The sequence below is a fragment of the Zonotrichia leucophrys genome, chromosome 2, assembly GCF_028769735.1.
Source record: "Zonotrichia leucophrys gambelii isolate GWCS_2022_RI chromosome 2, RI_Zleu_2.0, whole genome shotgun sequence".
Taxonomy (NCBI): Eukaryota; Metazoa; Chordata; class Aves; order Passeriformes; family Passerellidae; genus Zonotrichia; species Zonotrichia leucophrys.
This window is the reverse complement of record NC_088171.1, coordinates 83858438-83871207: the sequence shown is the minus strand read 5'-3', so window position 1 is coordinate 83871207 and position 12770 is coordinate 83858438. Positions and strand designations below refer to the sequence as shown.

Below are 12770 nucleotides of genomic sequence, written 5' to 3'. Positions count from 1 at the left end.
TTCTTCTGAGCTGCTTCCTAGCCGATTGATCCTTGGTCTCTATGGGGCAGGGGGTTATTTCTCACCAGGTACAGGCATTTTCATTTCTTTAGTCAACTTCATGGGATTCCTGTTGGCCCATTCTGCAGGCAGTTAAAGTCCCTTTGAATTGCAGCATGACCACACAGTGTATCAAACACTCCTCCCAGTTTTATGTCATCTGCAACATTGCTGAGGGTGCACTCTATCCCATATCAAGGTATTTAATGAATTACTAGCCTTTGCCTTTCATTCTTCATGTGACCTATCCTTGAACACTACAGGGATGGAGCACTCACAACCTGCCTGGGCAGATGTTTCAGTGCCTTACCACCCTCACAGTAAAGAACTTTTTTTTTTCAAATGTGTAATCTAAACCTACTCTCAATTTAAAGTCATTCCCTCGTGTCCTATCACTACATGCCTTTGCAAAATTTCTCTCTCCATCTTTCTTGCAGGCTCCCTTTGGGTACTGGAAGCCCACAGTTAGATCACCCAAAGCCTTCTCTTTTCCAGGCTGAGAAATCCTAATTCTCTCAGCCTGTTCTCACAGGAGAGGTGCTCCATTCCTCTGATCATCTTGATATCCCTCCTCTGGACTCATTCCAATAGGTCAATGTCCTCCCTTGTACTGGGGATCCTAGAGCAGGACACAGCAGTCCAGGTGGGGTCTCACCAGAATGCAGGAGAGGGGCAGAATCCCCTCCTTTCCCCTGCTGCCCACACTGCTTTGAATGCAGCCCAGGGCACTGCCTTCACCACTTCTTTCCTGTTGGTAAATGTGCAGTCCCACACCCTGTCCCACATTTTTGTCAGCTCCTCCACAGTTTCCTGTGTTAGGTAATTATCAATGCACTCCAGAACCCTCCTGACTGTGTCCTGCTGTGTTGTCTGTCCAGCAGATATGAGAACTGTGACCTGTGAACATGAGGTTTCTTCCAGCTGTCTGAATGCTGCACTCATGTGCTTCTTCTGATCAGGTGGTCTGTAGCAGATGCACACCCCCAAATATTGCCCATTTTGATATCTTCACCAGTCCTGACTCACAAGTTCTTGACTGGCTCATCGTCCATTCTCAGGCAGAGGCCAGTGCATTCCTGCTGTTCTCTTCCATAAAGGACCATCCTCTGCCTCGCCTTCCTGGTCTGACCTTCCTGAAGGGCCTGTCCTCATCTGCTGCAGCACTTCAGTCATGCAAGCAATCCCACAGCATCTCTGTGATCCCAGTGAAATCACAGCCCTGTACCTGCACTCAGCCTTCTCTCTCCTGTTTGTTCCCCATGTGTTGTGCACAGCTTATAGGTGCTTCAGCGAGGCACCCATTTGTCTTGATTCCCCAGAAAAGATGTGAGAGCTCCTGTCTTGCCCCTGCCCTTGTCTGCCCTCTCAGCATTTCCTAATTTATGTAGATACACTGAAGCTCAGTCTGCTTTAGCCTTAGCTTCTTTCTGAGTTCTCTCATGTCCCTTTGCTTGCCAGCTTGTTCCATCTTCCTCCCTTGGTTGTGGGTTTCCACTCCTTCCCTCATCATTCCTAGTTTACAGCTCTCCTTACCAGGTTATCCAGCCAGTCTGCAAAGATATTTTTGCCCTAATTGTTCAGGTTGTATTTTCCCTTTTCCCTTATTCTTCTTCCCGTGTTTTTCCTGACAAGAATAACATTTAAAAGTACACCTAGTGTTTTTCATCTATAGCATTTACCCAGTGTTTGACCAGGGAATGTCTCATATCCCTTTTATAAATGAAGAACTTCAGAAAGGGCTTTTTCAGAAAGAATAAGTAATATGAAAAATCATAAACCCTTGTTTTGTCTGTAAGCTGTTGGCGGCCCATAAGTGATTCTTGTTTCATTCATGTTGACATCTTTACTGTGTTAGTTGTGTTCAGATATTTGCTACTTATTGTATAACTAAAAATGTGAAAATGGTGTTCCTTAGAAGGGCAGGGATCAATTAATTGTGTGAAGTGATAATGATGCAGTATCTATTGCTGCCTTCATCCTGTAGGAGAAAAGAATTTGTGAGTAGTGAAATTTCTTTATGGGGACTTACTGTGAAATGTAAGGTAGACCTTCAAAGGGCAGTCCACCCAATGATAATGACAGTAATGGCACTAGATTCCTGATTCTAACACAGAGACAGAGGGAATAACTGCAGAACTCTGATCTCCACAGCAGGCAGACTGTAGGAAAGGATCTGCATGTAAAAATATCAGTCACCTTTCACTCTCAGATTTGCTTTGCTGTCCTTCTTTTTTAGAACCAAAAATGATCAAGTGTAGTTGTAACTGCAAATAGTGGTACTCAAGATGCTAATTTTCCTCACATTGGATCCATTAATCTCTAAACTTTCAGCTGAAGTACCTATCCTCAGAATGTGGTAAAGGAAGACTATTGCTTAGACCGAGCAAGCCAGAGAAAGACATCCTTAGAAGAAATCTTGGAAATAGAATGTATCTGAGAAGCACTAGAGTGGTAATTAGAGTGAACCCAAGACATTTGTATATCATTATTTATCAGCAGAGGGCAAAAAAAAAACAAAACCAGGCATCAATTATGTCAGGCTCTTTGCAATATCTGACTAAGTGTATCTGTTCCAACATGGTGAAAAAAAAGAATTTTACAGCTGCTTCAAGAGAAGGGGGAAGGGGAGGCAGGAGGAAGAAGCGCAGCTGCACTTGCCCCAGGGCTTTTAGCTTTTTTGCTTTGTGTGAGTGGTGCAACTGGAATCTGCTGTGTTTCATCAAGCAAATGGCTCCCAGCAAACAGTCAGTTTAACTTGATTAACCTAAGATGAATGTCACAAGTCTTACAGATCACAGAGGATTAGAGCTGGGGAGATGAACAGTGGCAGCCCTGGCTCATTACGGACATCAGTGAAAGTCTGTGCATGTGGATCCTATCAGGGACCACTGCTTCTTTAATATTTTATTGTTTTCCTCTGGAGAGCCACATCCCATCTGAGGTGTTTTTCTGATGTGTGAAGGAAGACATTTGCCACAAGATCTCTAAAACTTTGTTACAGCAAAGAAGGATATCCCGACCAAATGTGAGATACAGCTGAAGAGGTTCACAGTGGCTTGTCTTTGGATAACTGATTTGACAGGTTTCAACCTAGTGACCATTAATAATGAAATCTTGAACATAGCAGGTACAGGGCTAGTTTAGACAGTGGAAAATTGTAATGGATAGATGTTTTCATGTGAAAGAGATAGGCACATTTGAAATTGGTACACTGCAGCAGGGAAAGTGATACCTGATTCATTCTGTAAAGAGTTAAGGCAGTTTCCCCTTGGCATGGACCACATCCCTTAAAGAAGAGCTGGTTGTTGGCATGAGGAAGGTTAGAAGATGAAAGAAACAGACTATTTGCAGCATGCAGTACTGTGTGGTGCAGCAATCCCTGAGTTAGCTCTAGAACCAAAAACCTTATCACAGACTGGGAGAGAGGAGTGTAAGAACTAAAATTCATCAGAGAATGAATATGGAACAAAACAGCAGAGAAACACTGAACTCAGGCAAGAGAGAATGTATAGTTGTGCTATCCTCCAGCTATAACAGAAGAATTCCAATATTAAAAAGGAAGCAAAATGATGTAAGAAAAGGCTAGCCTTCAATAACTCTGCAGCCGCTAGACTTCCACCCACAAAAAAAATCTTACATCGATCTGCTGAATTCTTGCTTACAGCTGTGGAAGACTTTTTTCAAAAACTTGCCTTTTTGAATGTAAAAGCTGGTTTTGCCAAACATATCACATTATTTCCACTGAACAGTGCTGTGTGGCTGTGCATTTCCTGCTTTCAAATTTTATTAGATTAGAGTTGTGGAGCACTATCAAGTATCTCTCAGATCCTTAAAATTTCTTGGATGTTACATAAGAGAATTCTAAATATTGCTTTGGCAGGACAATCGACTGCCATTTATGCAGTTGCCATGTTGTTCTCTCATATTAGTTCATACAGAGTGGAGTTGTATGTAAGTCACTGTCATGGTTTGAGCCTGGCACAGAGCCAGTGCCCCCATGAAAATGCCTCACCCTGGTGTCTGCTGTGAGATGTGACCAGGAATAAGCAAAACAGGCTCCAACTTAAACATAAATAACACTTTATTACCTAAAACTACAGGAAAAATAGGGAAAGACTATAAGGAAAAGAAAAAAAAATTGAAAACCTTACAAAAACCACTTTTCCTCCTCCCCACTCCCTGACTTTCCCAATCCAATACATTCTCTCAAAAAACACCAACTGCCCAGCCCAGCACGACACTTTAGTATACTCAAACTGCAGTTCATGAAGAGGAAAGGAGTCCTTCTTGTTCCATAGGCTTCTCCTGGAAACACACTGAAATCCCGGATGCTTCCTTGTCACTTCGGCACCGCCCGGGGGAAAAAAGTCCTTTTGCCGCTTGTGACATGTTCCTTCCATGCCCAGTGCTCTCACCACCGAGACATGGATCAGAGCTGCTTTTAGGGTGGTCTTTCAAGGATGCCTTGTCTCACTCCAAAAAGGCACAGTCTCTGCTTTTGGGACAACTGTCCCCCCCATATTTTTCCAACCCCCTGGGGCCGGGGGGTCCTCACAAATGAACCCTCCTGGTTTTGAGGCACTGCCTCCCCCTAAATGCAGTCTGTGTCACAGGAACAACTGAGTCCATGGCTACAAGAAAAAGTCCAGCCAAAAGGCCACTCCAAATCATCTCTCCCCATCCAATCATCTCCACAATCTCCGGGCCAAGTCATCTCATCTCTCATCTCCCTTCTTATTCAGCTTCGAGGAGGATTAGCATTTTTGTAAGGCCCCAATCATGCAAGAAAGGGTTAAAAGTTTTCAGTCTCTGTCTGTCGGTCCCGGAACGACTCCCACGCACGCTGCCCGCACGCTGCCGCTGCGGCCGGGCAGTCTCCCTCCTTCTCCTCCTGGCTGGCTGCTCTCCTGGGGGGAGGGGGGGGAGCTGGCTGCCCGAGGGCTGACTCTCTGGGACCTTCCACCCTTCCATCCTCGAAGCCCCCCCCCGAAGCCCCCTCAACACCATCTCTGTCCAGGCCCCAGGCCTACCGCGTGGCTGGCCCCTCCCCCGCCCAGCAGCAGCGGGCCGGGCGGGGGAGAGATCTGACCTCTTCGCCCGACGATGTCCAAAAGAGGAAGTGCCAGGGCAGTGCCTTGCTTTTAACCCCTGTGTATTCTCGGAGGTGTGTCCAAACCCCACTGGCCACACCGGACGCCAGTCTCAAACCCAAAACCTTCATTGGTTTGACCACAGCTTCCCAGAATTCCCACTCCTTCCTGGTCAAACCATGACAGTCACAACTTGTTAAAGGGAGATGAGAGTTTCATTTTCTACAGAAGTTACTGTATACTGGGATGGGTTGTTTCATTTTGTGGTGAGGAGCTGTTTGGTCAAATTCACTGCCTGAGAATTAACAAACAACACGAGAGTGTGGACAAGAGAGTTCTGTGGACTTCTGCTGCACTGAAGACACTCTTCCTATTCCTGCTGTGTGACAGAGATGGAAAACCAAAATACCAGAGAGTCCCTGATGGTAGAGACTCAAGAGCAGTGAGCCTGAGCTTGCACAGAAGCTCAGGCTGCCATGACCCACACAATTCTTGTCTTCTAGGAAGAAAAATGGAGAACTCTCATTTTGGAGCTGTTGGGGGGGTTGGGGTAAGAACTTACTTATTTTTATTTTGAGTAAAAGATGGAGAAAATATCATTAAAAAAACAAGGTAAGTTTTTCTAAAAAAATGGGATCCTCTGTTACAGCCAGCTAGTCAAGAACTGTTGGCTTGTCACAACCTCTAGCCTTTTTTGATTTTGTGACAATTTTTTCCTGCTTGCTGTATTAGTTAAAAATAATTATTTTCCACTTAATACAGGTGACTCACTGGCACAGTCCGTACTTTTTTGCCTACTTCCCTTCAGCCTCTTCCTTCCCAGCTCTTCTTGCAGATATGTTGTGTGGTGGAATAGGATGCGTGGGCTTCTCTTGGGTGAGTTTACTCTGCTGGGTGGTAACAGTGCTTCACCTTGCCAGAATTTTGAGTGTTTCAGTAACATTCTACAATGAAATTATTGATTATTAGCAGTGAAGTCACAGGAGTATTTTTGTAGGTAAATTTCCTTGATTAATTAAGGGTTTTCACCTAGACAGCCTGAATGATTCCAGGAATAAAAGGCTATTTCCTCATACAAGTTTTGCTCTTGAAAAATCCCCAGCATTTAGAATTAGTGATAGCAATGCAAACATACTGGTAATCCAGTAATAAGTATGACTGTAGTTTAGCAGCCATTGTTGTTATTTCTCTTTTCGTCTGGATGATGGAAAATTTTCTTAAAACCCCCACATTCATATGACATATACTCTTCTCAAAACAGGCTGATATTTGATGTTGGAAAAAAATATGCAAGATGCAAATCCTAGCTTTGACATTTGATAGTCATGGTTCTATGTAAGGCCTATTTTGACATTTTTTAGTAAGTGTTAGAAACTATATGCACAAAATGGTCTTCAGGTCCCTAACTTGCCTGGTGGCATTAGTCATCTAGTCTCTATAGCAATAAAAAAGAGAGAAAGAGAGAGAATTATTCTTGCTCAGGTAGATCTGATTTCTCTTCATGGTCTAGTGAGATTATTCCCTCTGCTCTGTTTTTCAACACAGGCTGCAAGTCCAGCTTGCACAGAGCTGGAGACTGTCATGCTGGATTGGCTAGGGAAGATGGTTAATTTGCCTAAGGAGTTTTTGGCTGAGAAGGATGGTCAAGGTGGAGGAGTCATTCAGGTAAGAGGGGAAATGAAACAAATACAGATTGAGTTCTTGAAATCATGATTTTGTAAAATCTTTATACTAGGACACTAATGAAGAAAATATAAATGTTTTTGCTGCCACATGGGTTCCTTTCAAATTTCAGAAGGATTGATGGTCTGTGAGAATGTCTATAGGTGGGCAGAATCATTCAGGAAAGTAATGCTGATGTTTCTAAAGCAGATGATTTCTAAAACACTTCTCAGTGAAGAATTGTTAATAGTTCAATTTAAAATTTAGGCTTAAAATTCAAATCAGAATTGTGTAGGATGGAGACTTCAATTTGTTACTCAGTGAACTGAGCTCATATTTATCAAAAATATCCAGCAATGTTTCATAGCTGAGGTTAGAAGTCTACCTTTTCTATGTGCAATTGTTTATTTCAGTCAGTTTCCACAGAACATTGGAGATAAACTTTGATAAACAGAAATAGCAGAACATAGTAAAAAGTATATCAGTTTTTGCCAAAGAGGTTCAAATTTCTTTACATTTTTCTTATACAACAAAAGGAAAAAAAATTAATATTATATTTTAATTATTCTATATAAAAATAATATATATATAAGTTTTTATTATATAACAAAAGGAAATAGCAGAAAATTATAATAAAATGAAGAGCTGTTTAAAATGTGTACCTAAGCAGTTCTATCAATAGATAATACAATTTTGAGACTACAGTGCATATCCAAACTAGAAAAAAGTCCCCAAACTTTGACATTGACAGTTGAATGAAGCTTACAATGTCTGAGCAGATAACCTGACCAATAATTATGGGCAATCTTGGTCCTAGATGGATTTGCTCCTACACCAGTGTATTTCCAGTACAGTTCTTTACTCATCTGCTTGCTCTGTTAGTGTCTTTATCATTACGATTGCTAGGGAGGGCTTTATTTTCAAGAAATCAAGCTTCCCTCATGCATGTAGCAGCATCTGTTTTGTACCAGTTAAAGCAAGCAATTATGCCTGATTGTTATCGGCAGGAAATATTGCCCCTCCAGGCTGACAGTGCTGGACTGCCCATAATTTTCATCAGAAACTGGTCATTTTCAGAATCGAAAGTGGGCTTTCTGTTCCAGCTTATGATGCAGTCATTTGGGCTGCAGATCTTCTTGTCTTGCTCTTGAAACAATAACGATCCAAGCAAAAGAGCATGAGGCAAAGACAACGTGTGTGAAAGTGCCGTTCATTCTGTGCCTAAATGCCAAGTAATTATTGTGCTATTGGGCAAAACTGAGCCTGTGAAAATTGCCTCTTAATTACATTTGAAAGTCTATGTCAATATGAAGCACTTTGTTGTTCTGTGAAGGATGACACTTCAAAATGGCAAAAGATGAAAGAAAATTTCAGTTCAGAGCTCTGGTGGACATGAACATCAGCTCTTGCTGATATTTCCTCCGCCTCTTGAGCCTGCTTGCCATGGCAACCTTTGTTTGCCTGTGGTAAAAGCAAAGGTATCATCATCCTTCCCTTAATGCAGCATGCAGCATTGAAGAGAAGAAAAAACAGCTTTCAAAAATAAGCAAGAAAGCAACTTTCTTCCTGAAGTTTGTAACCTGCTGTTCATTCTAGATAAATTGCTGGAAAGTGTACCTGCTTTGAATTTTAAAGAGTTTTCTTGCTCTGCAAAGAAAAAGTATTTTAGGGGTGAGACAAAATTATCTTTGGCCTGGCAAAGAACACTGCTGATTTATCTTACTTGTCAGTTAGCCAAGTAGTTCAAGAACCAAGGCAGTTTTTTTCCTCAAAAATATTTAGCACAAGATTTTGGTGCCAAGTGTATAGAAGAGCATTGCAAACCAAGCTCTGTAAGCAGTGTAAAAAGGTTCAGTGTAAAAAAGGTGACGCAATATAAAAAAAGTGATGTATGGAAACTGAGGCAAGCGGGGAAAGCCTGTGTCTGTCATGAGATGTCAAATAAATGCCTTAACCTTTGTAATTTCTTACAGCCATTTTCTTTTACATATTGATGCCCGTTTTTGTAATATGTGTATTCCATTCATATCCTGGAAACGCACTAACAGTGTAAATAGTTACTTTATTTCAGCTATTTTGACTTTTTGGACAGAAAAAGCAGGAAGCTTTCTCCATGTTCTGATATTGTGATGAGAGCTCTGTCTGGCTACAGACCATACACAGAATAACATTATTTAAGGAGATTGCCAAATTATGTTTTCTGTAATTAATAGACCAAATTTCCTTTGCCCCTTGCCTCCACATGGAAGTTCTACCTTACTTGGCCAAAAGGAGTAATTGTATCCTAATTCCATACTGTATCTGTAATAATTCCCTCAGTTACCATAATACTGTATGCAGCAGCAGCAGCAGGAGGTATTAAAAAATGCACAAAAAATGCAAACTACTGCACAAAACTCTCCAGCTTGTGTTTATGCCTTGGGGTCTACATTCCTTGAATCTCACACTACCAAAAAGGCAGATAAAATATATTAATCATTGGCAATACATTCAGTGAATGCTCTGGGACTGTCCTCTTCCCAGATTACTCAGTTGAATTTCAGCTGGATTGCATTCATGCACTGTTGAGATGTTGACATGAGTAGAAGGGAGCTTGGTCTCATATGAATAGCTCAGCCAACTTCAGTGTAGGAGAAAGTCTGAACTCACTGGGATCATTCTCATATATGAAATCTGTCAGATCAGGCTCATCTTTAAGGAAATAAAATTGCTTTCCAAATATTTAAACATTTGTTGTAATTAGTAAGTATACTCAAGTCTTCAATAGTAGTAGGAGAGAATTTTGGTACAGGAGAAGAAACATCACTCCAAAATTAGTTTGTTGAAACTGGGGTTATTTCTGAGACAAAGATACTAAAATAAGTGACTCTATTCAGAGCGCTGTTATGACTCACATGATATTTAATCAACTTTGAAAGTACCTAAAAACTTCATCTTGCTTAGAGATTCCCCAATACATTGAAATTTATGAGTATGTATTTACAAACTGCTACTAATAGTTTAAAAGAGTAGTTTAGGGCATGTTTCAGGAGCATTTTCTAGATGAAAACTGTAAAAAGAATTTCTGGGAAATTGTATTCTGTGAAATTTACTAAATAAATTAATAAATTGATACAAAAAAATTATTTTTGTTATCACAGAGTATCCAAGACATATTTTAAACTGATGTTTTGTGAGTCAAAGTGCAATTTAGAAATAGTATGTCACTGTTCCTTTCATCTTTGTTGGTGATGAAGAAAACATACATAACTAATACTTTGAAGTGCAATTAGCTATATTGAATCATAGCAGTTTTGGTTTTTCAGTGTTTTTTTCTCTTTTGGTCACAATAATTTACTTGCCCAAGGTAATTCTAATATGAAAGGAGGTGTGTAATTACACGTGTCTTGATAGAAGTGAGAGCTGGCATTCAGATTGTGATGGAACTTAGATGTGCAGAAATCCAGAGTAACAGAAATCAGCAGTTACTCTGACATTGTTATGAATTAAGAGCAGACTGGTGCCTGGTCTGAGAGCTTTTTCACACACATTTAAGCCTTAGTGAGTCCAGCTTTGTAGCACTTGCTTGCGAGGCTGTTGCCTAAATGGACCAAGCATAGAGATTTAAGAGAAAAGGCAGAGGCATTGGGAAGGAAAAGGCATTGGCATTGTTCCTCCCTAGCTGTCAGACATATTTTTAAAAAACATAAGATTGCACAGTTTCTCATCTGTATTTTCTGTTAACTACTTTACAGATTAACACAGAATGAATGTCGCTTTTCTCCTTCTGCAATGTTTTCATCTGCAATCTTCCCTCAATTTATCCCCCAGGGAAGTGCAAGCGAGGCCACCCTGATTGCACTGCTTGCTGCAAGGACAAAGATTATCAGACAGGTGCAGTCAGAGAAGCCTGAGCTGACAGAAGCAGAGATCATGGGCAGGCTAGTGGCTTATGCTTCTGATCAGGTGAGTAACTCTCATTAACTTGGAAACACAGTACTGAACAATTTCAGCCATCTGAATAGGCAGGTGAATTTAGTATAAACTCTTTGGATTGGTGAATCTTACTCTACATCCTAAGTGTGTTCCATGGGGGTCTGTATTGGGATCAGTGTTGTTTAACATCTTCATAAACGACATAGACAAAGGGATTGAGTGCACCCTCAGCAAATTTGGAGATGACACTGAGCTGAGTGATGCAGCTGCCACAGCTGAGGATAGGATGCCATCCAGATGGACATGGACAAACTTGAAAATTGCTCCATGGGAATCTCATAAGGTTTAACAAGACCAAGGTCAAGGTGCAGCACCTGGATCAGCCCCCAGGCTGATCCAACACAGGCTGGGGGGGATGCACAGATGGAGAGCAGCCCTGTGAGAAGGACTGGGGAGTGCTGGTGGGTGAGGAGCTGGACATGAGCTGGCAAAGTGTGTTTGCAGCCCAGAAAGCCAAACATGTCCTGGGCTGCATCCAAAGCAGCGTGGCCAGCAGGGGAGGGAGGGGATTCTGCCCCTCTGCTCTGCTCTGCTCTGGTGGGACCCCACCTGCAGGGCTGCATCAGCTCTGGGACCACAGCACAGGGAGGGACAGGGACCTGTTGGAGCAATTGCAGAGTATGGACACGGAGATGATCGGAGGAATGAAGCACCTCTTCTATGGGACAAGGCTGAGAGAATTAGGATTGCTCAGCCTGGAGAAGGGAAGGCTTTGGAGTGACATAATTAAGACTTAAAGCCTGTATGAAAGACATGGGGGGACTTGTTACAAGAGCATGTACAGAACAAGGGGAAATGATTTTAAACTGTGAGTAGGGTATTATATTAAAGAAATTCTTTACTGTGGGAGTGGTGAGGCACTGGAACAGGTTGTCCATAGAAGTTGTGGATGTCCTACCTCTGGAGGTGTTCAAGGCCAGGATTTATGGGATTTTGTGCAACCTGGTCTAGTAGAAAATGTCCCTGCCCATGACAGTGGGGCTTGCACAAGTTGATCTGTAAGGTTCCTTCTAACCCAGGCCATTCTATGATTCTGTGGTAAGTGAACTGGAATGTCATATGTGTTTTCATAATATAAAAGATAAGTATCCAGATGCCAGTGTTAAACATATTTATAAAGAGCTTGTTTGAAGTAAATAAGGATAATTAAATAAGATATTAATTTCAGTCATGTTTAGTAAGTCTAGGGTACCTTTTGTTACATCCAGTCTTCTATGTCTATCTGTGTATCTCCTACAAAAACATGTGCAAGCAACCATGCTCTCCTTTTATGCATGCATGGGTACAGGTGCATGTATGCAGAAAAACCTAATGCATGAAAAAAATCAAATCAGTCACAGTACTTGCAGAAGCGAAAACATTTTTTTCTTTTAAAAAAGAAAACCTTTAAGATATCCATCTGCCAATCAAGCTAAGAAATCTTGTAAGGAAACAGAAAACATAATCCTTGATTTCTGACTGTGAGTGGTATTTAGCAGACTGAGTTACACTAAATTCTCAGCAGGCCATGACTATGAGAGGCTTTTAATGTTAATGAAAGCAAATTCTGCTAATGTGAGTTCTGCTGCTGCTATGTTTCTGACACTGTGATCCTGCTGAAGGGCCATGCAGTGTTGTTTCTGTTAATATGTGTGACATTTTCTCACCTACACGTCAATGAGACAGAAAAAAACCCTCTCTTAGTACTTACTGTTTATATTAAAGTAATATCGGATGTGCAGAGTAAAATGGCCAGGTTTCAGCCTTACTTTGATTTACTACTAAGTGTACGTTAGAGAGCACTGTAGAAGTTGTTAACACCACACTTGCTCTTTGCTGGTGGGAAGAGGGATTACACTTGTGTGGTGAGAAGATTCAAGACAAGGAAATATGAGACAAGATAACTGCTTTCAAGAGGCACAAAGGATATTTATCCTTCCTTTTTGTTTGTTTGGGACCCTAAGGTCAGTATTGCACAGACCACCAGTCCCAGAGCTCCAACCGACCCAGTGATGCACAAAACCT

General features: G+C 41.5%; 1 protein-coding gene across 1 annotated transcript in view; it reads left to right on the top strand.

Moving 5' to 3' along the window:
• Positions 1-12770, top strand: part of DDC (dopa decarboxylase) — a 56960-nt gene that overhangs the window by 8124 nt on the left and 36066 nt on the right. The window contains exons 3-5 of the mRNA XM_064705569.1: positions 5892-6005; positions 6675-6794; positions 10602-10736. Coding sequence (XP_064561639.1) covers positions 5892-6005; positions 6675-6794; positions 10602-10736 — 369 coding nt within the window. The remainder of the gene's footprint in view (positions 1-5891; positions 6006-6674; positions 6795-10601; positions 10737-12770) is intronic.